This window comes from Diabrotica virgifera, chromosome 8, assembly GCF_917563875.1.
Source record: "Diabrotica virgifera virgifera chromosome 8, PGI_DIABVI_V3a".
NCBI lineage: Eukaryota > Metazoa > Arthropoda > Insecta > Coleoptera > Chrysomelidae > Diabrotica > Diabrotica virgifera.
In genome coordinates, this window is record NC_065450.1 from 144,599,696 (window position 1) to 144,614,034 (window position 14,339).

A 14,339-nucleotide genomic window follows, 5' to 3' on the forward strand; every position below is an offset into this window, starting at 1 on the left:
GGTCCCAGAATATAATGTGATTTAATTTATGACCTGTCTTTTTGTTACACCCTGTACAGGCAAATCATATTATAATTTCTTGAAGACATCTTTTGGTTTTACCTAAACTTTGATATAAAATTTGTTCCAACTTTTACAGAATTACATTTTGAGTTACATGTATTGCAATAATTTTATTTGATTAGATATAAGTCAAAACTGAAATTATTCCACGATTACAATAATCGACCTGACGACGACCCTTAAATCTCGAAAAACACTTGAAAACTCCACTCAAACTTTACACCTCGCAATCTCGAAAGCCGCACACCGTACACACGACCGGCATCGTCGTCACGGCGGTGGGGCACCCCGCCATTTCTATAAAACACCGCTGCACCAGGCCTCCGTTCAGTACTTCCAAGCTAGGTCAAACCACGTGAAAGTGTCTGGCAGTAGCAACAAAAACACTTCGTGTGACCTATTTTCACACGTCGTTTCTCGTGCCCAAGACTGACTTCGTTTTTAAGTGATATATATTTGTGATACTAGTTCTAAGTTTTTATTTCGGGAAATTTAATCGAAAAGATGCCGTCCCCACATCAGGAAATCGCTTCTGAACTGCAGGAAGTTGGAGAATTAATATCTTCGTCAAAATTAATGGAAACTAGAGACAGTATTTCTTCTATAGACAGCGACGTCTCCTTATCCTTCGACAAAAAACAAGTTGAAAATTGCACGGAAGATGAAGGTGCTCATATGGCCGATTTAAGTGACAGTTCTTCTGATACTGGCTCGCATGGAGGGGGTAAGGATTCCGGATGTGAGGTTACTCCTGAAGTCACTGAACCCCCATTTACAGCCCCCTCTGAGGAATTATCGGATAAAATTGTTCAACAAGTCGAGTTTTACTTCTCAGATGCCAACATTACTAAAGATGCCTTTTTGCTCAAACATGTCAAAAGAAATAAAGAAGGGTATGTTTCTCTCAAACTAATTTCTAGTTTTAAAAGGGTTAAACATCTGACTAAAGACTGGAGGGTAGTAGCGCACGCGTTGGCTAGATCCTCGAAGTTAGAAATTAATGAAGCTGGCACAAAGCTTAGACGATTAGAAGCATTGCCTAAATACGACGAAACTACCCCATCCAGAACCGTAGTAGCTGTTCACATGCCCATAGAAAAACCAACAATCGAGAACGTTGCGGAATTATTCAGATCTTGTGGAGAAATTGCTTTAATCAGAATTCTAAGACCAGGCAATCCAATACCCGCAGATGTTAGACAATTCATCAACAAAAATCCTTCTCTATCCGGCATGGTATGTGCTTTAGTAGAGTTTGTTCATTCCGAATCAGCTAGAAATGCTATACAAATGCAAGCTACCCTTGGAGAACCACTTAAAGTTTACGAACTGAACAACGTGCCCCATCCTGAAAGGAAAAAGAAGCCTGCTAGCAAAAAGAGCACTAACTCGAATAACAATATTAATAGTAGCAACAACAAAATTATCTCAGATTCTGATTATATCTCCTCATCATGTCAGAGCAGTTCGGAAGCTGAAGATCTAAAGAAATTTGATCCCAGAGGTAAGATATTTTTTTTTTTGAAATTTGTTTTTTTTTTCAGTCGTAATACTATTATCTTTATTTTGTTGTATCTTATCTGTAAATTTGCTTTTGCTCAGATATTATATCTCAATATTTATATTAAGTAGGTACCTATGCCTCTTCAGTAAGGTACCTATTGAAATTGAAAATAATGAAGTAATGCAAGATAATATCTTAAATTATGTATATTGTACATAGTTTATTAGTTATTATTGATAATGCATTTCTTATATCTGCACATTTTCCTTAATTTTATTCATTGTGATTCTAAAACACAGCACGTTTTGTTATTCTAAATGTAATATTATCAAATATAATAAACTATGTTTCCAAATTTGTATCTTAACAACTGATGCAATATTTAATTATCAATAATTATCATGGAGCTATGCATTTACCTTCTCAAATTGTGCACTAAAAAATTAGTTGGTGCAATATTTGCATCCTATACAGAGTGAGTCTGTAATTTGGAATAAATTCAAGATCTTAAATACTAATCGTTTTTTTGAAAAATGCTCAAACCCGTCGATTAGTATTTCAAATTGTCCTTTTTGACATACAATAATAATGTATACAGGGTGTCCCAATTTAGAGATATTACGTCATGGTTGATTTTCTTAAATGGCAACACTGTCATTTTGATAGCTATTTTGATAGGGTGTGTAAAGTTATACATAACTGCAAAATATCAAATTTTTATTCTCTACCATTTACAAGATAATAAAAATAACAGTTAGGTCTGTAATTTGGAATAAATTCAATAATTCAAATACTAATTGTTTTTTGAAACATGCTCAGACCCGTCGATTAGTATTTCAAATTGTCATTTTTGACATATAATAATAATGTATACAGGGTGTCCCAATTTAGAGATATGACGTCATTGTTGATTTTCGTTAACGGCAACACTATCATTTTGATAGCTATTTTGATAGGGTGTGTGTTACACATAACTGCAAAATTTCAAATTTTTATTCCCTACCATATACAAGATAATAAAAAATAACAATGTTATGAAAAACAAGTAATCAAATCAGGGGCGTCATTTGACAGGGTCATGAAAATGACTGAAATTTACGAAACTACATCAATTTTATGACTGTAGTATTGTATAATGTATTGTATATATAATGCTTGCCCCCCCCCCCAATCAAAACTTCAAATGACGCCCCTGAATCAAATAATAATTGAATTCAATTATTTCAATTAAGCAAATGCTCATAATGTTACCCTCAATCATTGTCAACTAGTCAATGGGCAACATTACGAGCATTTGCTTAATTGAAATAATTAAATTCAATTATTATTTGACTACTTGTTTTTCATAACTTTGTTACTTTTTATTATCTTATAAATGGTAGGGAATAAAAATTTAAAATTTTGCAGTTATGTATAACTTTACAAACTATGTCTAAATAGCTATCAGAATGATAGTGTTGCCGTTTAAAAAATCAACGATGCCGTCATATCTCTAAATTGGGACACCCTGTATACATTATTATTATATGTCAAAAATGACAATTTGAAACACTAATCGACGGGTCTGAGTATTTTTCAAAAATACAATTAGTATTTGAATTACTGAATTTTTTTCCAAATTACAGACATAACTTTGTTATTTTTTATTATCTTGTAAATGGTAGAGAATAAAAATTTGGTATTTTGCAGTGATGTATACCCTATCAAAATAGCTGTCAAAATGACAGTGTTGCCATTTAAGAAAATCAACGATGACGTCATATCTCTAAATTGGGACACCCTGTATATATTTTTATTGTATGTCAATAAAATGTCAGATTCCTGGAAGGAGTAGGAGAGGAAGACCAAAGAAGACCTGGGGGGAGGCGATAAGGCAGGACATGTTGGTAAAGGGGATTAACATTGATATGACCCAAGACAGAATTGGGTGGAGAAATGCAATTAGGGAAGCCGACCCCGCATAGGGATAAGGCAAAGAGAATGATGATGATGTCAAAAAGAACAATTTAAAATACTAATCGACGGGTCTGAGCAATTTTCAAAAAAACAATTAGTATTTGAGATATTGAATTTATTCCAAATTACAGACTCACTCTGTATATCTATTTATTGTATCTTAATTGGTGCAGTATCTTTTCTCATTATTCTCTAATATATCTATTAAAAATAAGCAATAAAGACTTTTTTTTGTAAATTTTTCTGAGATTTTGTTTATTTGTATTTACTACATAGGAATATTTGTCTCAGATATTTAAGAATTTGGCAATATTTTTTTTTCTATTCTGTAAGTATTAATAAGAGATGTTATATAATTGATTACTTTTGTAATAGGTATTAAAGTATAAACAAATTTTCTTATCAATTGTTTGATATGTAACGACGATATACTTATTTTTCATAAAACTAAAACAAAACACGATTGTATTTTTATCGCATTCAGTTTAATACTAAAGATAACTTTATTTGGAGATGGCAATGACTTTCCTTTGACCTTACTTTTAGTCAAAACTATCGAGTTGGCGGCATGTGACTGCTACTGGTGAATTTACTGATTCTTTTCAACGCGCAGCTGCAAATTTAAATTAGAAACTAGTAACTATCTGAAAGAATGTGACAAAAGCTTTCCCCACTTATTTTCGTTTACCTATTAATTATGCCTGTATGAAAATTGTTTGTCGTCTAAATACTAAAATTTCCTAATCCCTATCTTGACACTCCGTGAATATATAAGAAGATATACCTACCTAATAGGTACATGTCTCATATGTTTTTTCCTTCTGTATCCCCCTTTATTTCCCTTCCTTTTACCATAGGCGTAACCAGGGGGGTTTTGGGGGTTGTAACCCCCCTTTTGGATGTATTTTGAGCTCTATACGCTTAACACCATTATTATTCCATACCCCCCAGAGACCTTCAAGTAGACGTAACCCCCCCTTAGGATCATCCTGGTTACACTTCTGCCTTTTACTCTTGCTGTGTGTCGGATTTGGGTTAGATATTTTAATTTCCATTCACCCATATCTTCCATCCTTTTCTATTTCCGGCCATTATTTTCAATTCCTCGAATAATTTTTGCTTAACTTTTCCCGCCTCTACTACCATCTATTTTTTTCTTGGTCTGCCTCTTTTTCTTTTTACGGCGTTCTTTGCTTCGTGGAGCTTTCTTATAATTCTGTTGGATTTGATCCTCATGAACAATGGGATAATTGTCATTCTGGCTCACTTCTAAAAATTAGCCTACCTTAGTTAGCGATGAGGTTCTTCCTCTATCACGTCTACGTGTACCTTTGTTAGTTTCTTCTATTATTAATATCAAACATATTGTATTTTTGTTTCTCATAATATGCCCGAATTACCTAATGCCTATTCAAGTTTCCTGGTTTTTGTGGTATTTGAAAATTCCAATTCATTTTGCATACTATTTACATACTATTTACATACTATTTACATACTTTTTACATACTATTTTTATCATGCGACAATAACAGCATATCCTGAAATCCTCTAATTGTGTTTATTTTAATTTCTTAAGAGTTCTTATCTTCACACAATTCAGCAGTATGGAAAATTCGTAGCAGAGAAATACTCGGATCGTCTGAACATCTAGTTATATAGGTTTATCATTCGATAGAATGTCTCTATCCTGTATTTTATTTCTTGTGACTGGTTCCAATATACAGGGTGATTCATTAAGAATGTCCAATATTTGAGATTCTAGAGGTTCTAGACCTCAAAATATTAAGATTTAACCCAAATCATTTAAATAAAATGTGGCTCGTTACTGAGTTACAGGGTGTTTTATTTAAAAATTGAATAACTATTTTTACTCAGGGCTTTAAAACTATTTGACATATGTAGTAATGAAACACAGACTTACTCACAATCATTTAATTATACTTTGACAAAGTATAATTAAATGATTGTGAGTAAGTCTGTGTTTCATTACTACATTTAATATGGACTCACATATGCAACCCATTCAATATTTTTATTTGACATATCCTTGTCATACTTGGCAGAAAATATAGGTACTGTACATCCTACTAAATTATGATAAATTAACTTTTCTGGCTACTACCAGAGGCGTACGACAGGGGAAAGTGAATGGTTGACCCTTCCCAAATTCTACGCCACTGGCGAAATTGCTATTTTAGCACAATATTTCGATTTTCCAATACTTTCTGTGTAAGTAATATATTCTTCATTTGTAAAGTTAAAGTCATTAGTTTTCGAGATATTTGAAGTTGAAAATGAAACGGCATAGCTATTTTGATTAATGTATTGTGCTCCTTCATTTTTAACTTTAAATATCTCGAAAACTAATGATTTTATCGGTACGGATGAAGAGTATATTATTTGCATAGAGAGTATTGGAGAATAGAAAAATTGCAATAAAATAGTAATTCCGTAGAATGTGGGGAGGGTCATCCATTCACTTTCCCCCTGTTGTACGCCTCTGGTACTAGCCAGAAAGTTTTATTTAACATATTTTAGTAGGTTGTACAGTATCTACACTATCTGCTAAGTGGGCCATGTTAAACAAAAAGCAACCAACCCTCAATTTGTAAATTAAGAGAAAATTAACTTTTTATGTTTTTCTAAATATTTAATTTTCCGTCCTATTTTTTTAAACGATAACTTCACTAATCAATAGTTTAATTTTAGAGCAATTTTATCATAGTACTATCAAAATTATCCTAATAAGTTTTTACAAAAAAAAGAGCCATATTGAGGGTTGGTTTCTTTTTGCTGTTGGAAATATATCTAATAAAATGCAATCTGCAAAATCCAACCAACCCACAAAATCCATGAATAAAACCGAATAATTTCAGTCAACTCTGTAATACCATACAGTAGAATTTCTACTATTAAACATAATATCAATACAAATAAAAAATATGCGATAATCAGTCAAAACAACAAACCATAATATTTAAAAAGTAAGTAAAACATAGCCTTAATCCTAAAACTTACCATTTTCTGAAATTTCCCGAGCCGCTTTAATTATTTTAACAGTTCTTGATTTAAACATATTTTTCGCATTAAAGATTCAAAGATTTCTTCATAATATAATAGATATAACACAACAAATATTTTAATATTTAAGCACGAAGTAATATTGGTCAGTACCTACACGTAAAAACAAAAAGATGCAACATTCCAGGAACCGTAATCGGCATAACAATATCAACCCACTTGGCTGGTACTTTTCGACAGTGCAATGTAATAATATGTTCAGTCCAGTGATACACACAAACAATCCAAGAGGGTTGGTTGTCTTATGCGAAATCTTAAGTGAACTATTATTAAACAGAATCAATTTGGAGTAGTATGTTTCATGGTTTAATATTTAGAATGGCTTGGTTGCTTTTTACACAATGTAGAATACACATTTTTAAATCGATATGTGACATTACCTTGTTTTCCTCAAAAATGTGGGTTGGTTGCTTTTTGCATAACAAGTTCCAAGTATGATAAGGGTATGTCAAATACTTTTAAAATACTGGATACAAATAGTTAATATTTATGTAATAGGTATGTTTGATTTAAAAATTTAAAAATTATTTGTATCCAGTGCTTTAAAAGTATTTGAAATTGTCGTATCATACTTGCCAAAAAGTGTAGGTACTGCACACCTTACTAATTTATGTTAAATAAACGTTTCTGGCTATTACCAGAGGCATACAGGGGAAAATGATTCCAAACTCTACCCAAATTCTACGCCACTGATGGAATTGCCATTTCAGCATAATTTTTATATTCTACAATAAATTATATGTAAATAATATACTCTTTATTCGTATCGATAAAATCATTAGTTTTCGAGATATTTGAAGTTAAAAATGAAGGGGCACAATACATTAATCAAAATAACTGTAAAGTTTCATTTTCAACTTCAAATATCTCGAAAACTAATTACCTTAACGTTACGAATGAAGAGTATATTATTTACATAGAAAATATTGGAAAATCGAAATATTGTTCTAAAATAGCAATTTCGCCAGTGGCGTAGAATTTGGGAAGGGTAAACCATGCACTGTTCCCTGTCGTACGCCTCTGGTAGTAGCCAGAAACGTTTGTATATCATAATTTAGTAGGGTGTACGGCAACTACACTTTCTGCAAAGTATGACAAGGATATATCAAATAGTTTTAAAGTACTGGGTAAAAATGGTTATTAAATTTTTAAATAGAACACCCTGTAACTCAGTAACGAGGCACATTTTATATAAGTGATTTGGGTTAAATCTTAATATTTTGAGGTCTAGAATCTAAGACTCAGAGATTGGACATTCTTAATGAATCACCCTGTATATAAACGCATACGCAACGGTAAGCATAATATGCGTTTTTCACAATTGAGCTGGATCGACCAATAAAACTGTAATTTTTAATCAGCACAAATTTGTCCACTGCTGAACGTAGGCCCTCCGTAAACTTCTCCAGTTATGCGCATTACATTGTCCGTCCATCTAATCGGTGGGAATTCTGGGCTTCAACATGCCTCTTGTCTTGGTCGCCATTCCATAATTTTTCTAGTCCATTTATCACTCAACTATTAACTCCCAACTGCATCCGTAACTCTTGTTCTTCTTATTATTTCTAGATTTGTTACTTTATCTCTAAAGGTAATGACCAAAATTGATCTGTCCATCGCTTGTTACGTAACTCCTATTTTATTTATTGTTCTTTTCCTTAGTTAGTGTTTCTGCCCATATGTGAGAAAGGGTACAACACTTTGGTTAAAATATTTCTTTTCAGATAGACTTGAATATTGGTCGTAACATGTTGTTTAATCTGCCAAAGACGACGTGTAAAGTATCCTTCATTGTATTTCAATTATCTGATTAATAAGCAGTGATTATCTCGGATTAAGTGAATCTCCTACTCCAGATATTTGTAAGGTGTTTCTTGGTGGACGCTATATCCTTCAATTTGAAGTGCTTACAAGGATGGTCATAAATATGCTATTTGAGGTGTTACTTTTAGACCAGTTGTTTTTGACGTTTCATAAAATGTTTTCAGCAATTTTTAGCTTTATCAACGCTATGAGATATTAAGACGATGTCATCGGCAAATCTTTAAGTGGTTCAGGTCCTATCCATTTACCTAAATTAATTCCCATATAATCCTATCTTTGCATTCGCTTGAACATAATTTATTCGAGTATAGCTGTAATCAATTTCGAGTATAGTATCACCCTGTCTAATTTTACGTTCTATCCGGAATTTTTGGTGTCTTCATGAAGTCGGACACAAGCTGTACCTGTTTTGTAGGTACCTACTATTAAATCAAGGTAATATGGCGGTAGTCATCAGTGGCGTATCCAAGGGGGTGTCACGGGGTCATGCCCCCCCCCCCACACCCGACGAAAATAAATATCAATTCAATAATCCTAACAAAAATCAAGAGCTATCAAAAAAAATTTAGGCCCGTCCAAAAATAATTGAAAACCCACTCATTCTAGGGGTGGTAATACTAAGTGACCTTGCATCAGAAAAAAGTAATTAAATAACCCTCAACATCCATGACCCCCCGCCCCTCAAAAAAATTTCTGGATCCGCCACTAGTAGTCATATAGTATCAAATGCCCTTTTGTAGTGTACGAATACAGTCGAACCCGCTTATTGGAATAGCCTTCGTGCCAAGCAAAAGTATTACTATAACCGGGATATTCTAATAACCGATCATCGATGGCTAGTGGAAACGTTTCGGGACCTCAAATTTCTATTCCTTAAAGCGGGATATTCCTATAACAGGGATTCTAATAAGCGGGTTTGACTGTATAAGAAAGATCGGCTTGTATTCTGTACAATTTTGAGTTTTAATAACTTGTAGATGATAATTTAGTCATTATCATCAGGTGCATATTATACAGTTAAAAATATTTCACAATACAAATATGCCAAGAAGATTGCTCTTGTGTTTTTTTTTATTTTTTACACAAAAGAGGAAACATAACAAGTTCATTAAAAATCACAGTTTAGTGATCTTATTTGTTTCGATCTAAAGACGATATTTGTTTGAAATCGATGTCAATAGTCGGGTTCGACGAACCACTGGAGTCGGCTATACGCTATACCTATATAAATTAATCTTAACCCACACTCCTTTCTCTTTTTATTAACTGTTCGATAAAATTTTGCAAAAGTGTTTATTCCTTTGATGAAAATGGTCATAATTCGCGTATTAATAATTGAACCAGTGTGTTTACGTGAATATTGATCACTAATAGGCCTGGATCCAGCGTACCAAAAAAAAGTTTATTAAATAGCAAGCTGAAAATGTATAAATAGCATAACGATGTCTACAAGTTTCGAACGTCAGACTACGAAAACCGGAAAACGTCCCATGTATTTTGTCGGACAGAACTTCCAATTGATTTGTTACCCTTTCAGTAAACTCTCCTGCAAAAATCAGACTGCCATTTACCACCAATATAAATCCTGTCATTTGATAATATTATGTTCTACGTGTTGGACTTATTAAAATTCCCAATCTATTTGTCGGACAAACATTTTTCATATACCTATTATAATATAAAGTTTGATATTGAATAAACTTAAAAACAACCTGTGAGTTTTCACAATCATAATCTTGTCAGGATTACACGTTACCATACATCAAAGTCAGTCCGACTAGTCACCCTTAAGCTATTAACAAATTTTCAGCTTGCTATTAATCAACTTTTTTTTTGGTACGCGGGATCCAGGCCTAGAAGATGACCTCTACTGTAAATTAATCCTACCATAAATTATACCTGACTTAATTTGTGAATGAAGGTAGAATATTTAGCATATTTTATTGGGTCGGTGTTTGGTGTTTATACCATTCCATTATTTGCTTCTAACAATACGAGTATACCTCAGGTATAGCTTGTCAAATATACGGTGATACTTGGCGTTTTTGTCCACTTGCGTAGAAAAATAAGTGGAAACGCATTTGGTGAATAATTGTGTCTCTGTTGACTGCACAATACAACCAAGTATCACCGTATATTATTTGACAAACTGTACCCAAGTGGAGATACCCAGTTAGAGCTTGAAACTATTCGTCAATTTTGTTCTGACTGAATCATGGTATAAGGGAATTGAGGAAATGAATGGTAATTACTAGCTAGTACTATAAAGATACTAAAAAACAGTTCTGTTATTTTATGTTAATAAGCATCTCATAATTGCATTGAAATTTTCCATTTTTCTGACGAAAATACCGGTTTGGTTACATCAAAGACTACTCTACATGCAAAGTAGAGTACTCTTCATAAAAGTCGTAATACGATGTAAGTATATTGTATGTACCATTACTTGCACAAATAGTTCTTTGAAAAACTGCGTGTTAACTTGATTTATAGATAGTCTAGACTCTAGACTACCGTAACTTTATTAAAAAACAAAAGTGATTCACTCCTTAAGCATCTACTTAACTATCCTATTAATCAGGTCACCTCAGGCAACGTATTTAAAAACGTGTTATAAAAAATTAAGGCCCGGTTGTTCAAACGCTAATCAAGAAGTTGATTATAATTAAGTCCCCTTAACAACCATCAAATATCAACACCCTCATTCGTACGTCAATCAGTTGATTGTAATCAATTATGTTAATTATCATTATGATAATTAACATAATTGATTGATTAATTAATTATTAATTATTAATTAACATAACAATTATTAACATAATTGATTAATAAATCTCATAATTGTAATCAATTATGTTTTCAGCAACCCAAACAAAGTTGACATTGACAGTTGGTGACAGTAATTAAATATTTGATAATGCTCAGTTGATTCCATTTTTGATTAGCGTTCGAACAACCGGCCCTAAGGGCCGGTTGTTCGAACGCTAATCAACAATGATCATTATCAAATATTTAATTACTGTCACCAAAACTGTCAATGTCAACTTTGTTTGGGTTGCTGAAAACATAATTAATTACAATTATGAGATTTATTATTAATTATGTTAATAATTATTGTTATATTAATTGATTATAGACTCCACAGACTTTTTAACAACCCAAACAAAGTTGACATTGACAGTAATTAATTATTTGATAATGATCATTGTTGATTAGCGTTCGAACAACCGGCCCTAAGAGTATGAAACCACATATTATAACTCTTAGACTTAAATAGTTTTTTTCGTGTGAGCTACTATTCAGAAGATGTTTATTTTATTCCTATTAGAATCATATAACAATGAGGTAAAAACTTTTCTATAACTGCAAATAATTTCTTTAGTGTGGATTTCAACGATGTCTTAGACCCCGCTATCAAGTACACCTGACAGATACCCCTGAACAGTTAAGCCTATCAGAGGTACCAGAATATGTAGTGTGTAGCGGGAATAAATTGCATGTTAGGCCAGGTGTATTTGAAGTTGTTAGCCATGTTAGGTGTGTTTGAAGGCGACCTGACAACTGATGAAAATTCTATCAGTTCTTCTTGACGAGTTGACTTGATGTGCGTGTGGCGGTTTCATCAGGTCTACCTGAACGGGTCTCAGTTTTTAACAACCCTTTGATATGGACATTTTTAGGTTAAAGCTTTGTAATTTTGATTTATTTTATTGTTGTGTTTCTTTAATTTTTTACCAAAGAAAATAATCAGTTTTATCAGAGCCCAAAATACATGTTCTAACACTAGTTGTTACTCACTCTGTACATGTCTCTTACAATATTTACATATTCACCGAGGACTTCTTTCTTTTTGAGTGCCCACCACAGAATCTCTCGAGGTATTCTATCATGCTTTTTCAAGATCAATAAATACCATATGAGCTTTTGTTTCTTTATTTCTGTATTTTTCCATCAACTGCTTTATAATGGATATTGCATACGTTGTTGCATATATGCTCTTTTTATGGTGTTATATTCTAAGCTTTATTCACACACTGTATGTTTTGAAGGCTTTCTAAAAATACCAGTATTTTTTTAGGAGTTAATCTGTTTTGATCCTGTTTGACGTGGTTTCCTAATACTTGATAATATTTTATTTTTAATTCTGGAGATAAAGATCTTAGGCAACTTGATTTTTATTTAATTTGGAATTAGCAAATTGCAAAACTAATATTTAAAGATGGTAACTCGTGATCCTATTTTGCCGTCTTGACGACAAGACAATCGTGTAAAATATAAGCTTCTAATACCTGAAGAGATGAAAATAAGTGTAACAGATTAAGTAGATATATTTTTAGATTCGGTATTTTTCTTGTGGTATATTGAATAAAGTTTGAACTTTGAACGTTGTTACAATAATTTTTTTAATGCATGGATATGCGTACTTTTCCCTTTATATAACATATTTGGTGTGAAAATCTTTTCTTTCCTTCACAGATAATCTTTTCCTGGTTTCGTATCTTTGACTTCTTGTTCCTTTTAGAGTATCTTGACCTTTATTGACACTGTTTCACTTCCAATTTTTCCCATTTGTCAGTGTACTTATTTGATTCATCAGCGTTATCTAAATAACTTCATTGCAATAGGTATCATTTTTAAATAACTGTTTTTCGTGATTAACTACCATATATCCATATGAGCAAAGACAAACTGACAAATGTGTGAATTTTGGTGTTGTTAATGTCTTATTCCTTACGGACAAATGATTGTGTGTATTTTTTCTTCTATATGTTTTAAGTTCTTTTGTAATGTAACTAAATATTTTATGCTTACAAAAGTTTGTAACCTGTCATACATTTATTTGAAGTTGCAAACAATACAAATTATTCTATTTTTAATAGCATTGCGAAGCATTTCGAAGCTGTAGATTCATGTCCATTGGCGAATATTATTCAGCTATGACATCTCTTTACGCCCTAGACCTCTCTCACTCTCTAGTTTTCCTTCTAGTACTAGTTGCTGAAAAGTGTTTCGTTCTCCTCGTAACATGTGCACCAAATATGCGGTCTTCTTAATTTTTATATAATCAAAAAGTCTTTTTTCCTGGAGGAACTCTCTTCTTAATTCTTCCTCATTTCTGACACTGTCCTGTCCTGATACTCTAAGCATTCGGCGCAGACACCACATTTCAAAAACTTAATTTTGTTAATGGATCTGGCCTTTAACGTTCATGCTTCCATTCTAACCATGAATTGTGCAAAAGAAATATGAATCAATGATAAAAGCGACCGAGATGAAACACATGAGAAGAATAGCTGGAGTTTTAAAGATTTAGAAATGAAGATATAAGGAGAGAGCTGGAGCAAGAACCGATAATAAGGAAGATCGAAAACAAACAATTGAACTGGCTTAGCCATAGTGTTGCCCAAAATCAGTCTTGGTCTTGCAGTCTTGGTCTTGTTCTTGCGTTTCCGCAAGACCAAGACCAAGACCAAGATTTAGCGTGCAAGATGTGAGCAAGAACAAGACTAAGCCTGCAAGACTCTTGCGCCTTGCAATTAGAACTGAGGGTCGTTTTATGAAGTATATTAGTTCGGGTATATTCTTAGGTACTCTATGAAAAGCAAAAAAGAATTGTAAAATTGGACATATGCGCCTTAGGAACAATACCATAAACAAACATACATTCTTCGCTCTGAAATTAATTGTCCAGGTTTTGAGAATAGCCGCCCTCTATTCATAAATTATTGTATCGAAAATGCTGATAAAAAATATACCTACCTAATAAGTACTTCATTTTTTTCGTTAATTAGTTTTCTAGGAATTTAAACACCACAAATCATATCGATATAATATAGAATAATAAGACTATTTTTTACAGTTTTTTCTGTAGGTAGTCAAAATAAAATGGTGATTTGTTTTATCAATCGAC

At 32.7% G+C, this 14,339-nt stretch overlaps 1 protein-coding gene across 1 annotated transcript in view; it reads left to right on the top strand.

Moving 5' to 3' along the window:
* Nucleotides 1-303: 303 nt before the first annotated feature.
* LOC126889349 (la-related protein 6) overlaps nt 304-14,339 on the top strand; it is a 29,437-nt gene continuing 15,401 nt past the window's right edge. The window contains exon 1 of the mRNA XM_050657586.1: nt 304-1,567. Within this exon, the coding sequence (XP_050513543.1) occupies nt 568-1,567 (1,000 nt within the window). The 5' untranslated portion in view covers nt 304-567. The remainder of the gene's footprint in view (nt 1,568-14,339) is intronic.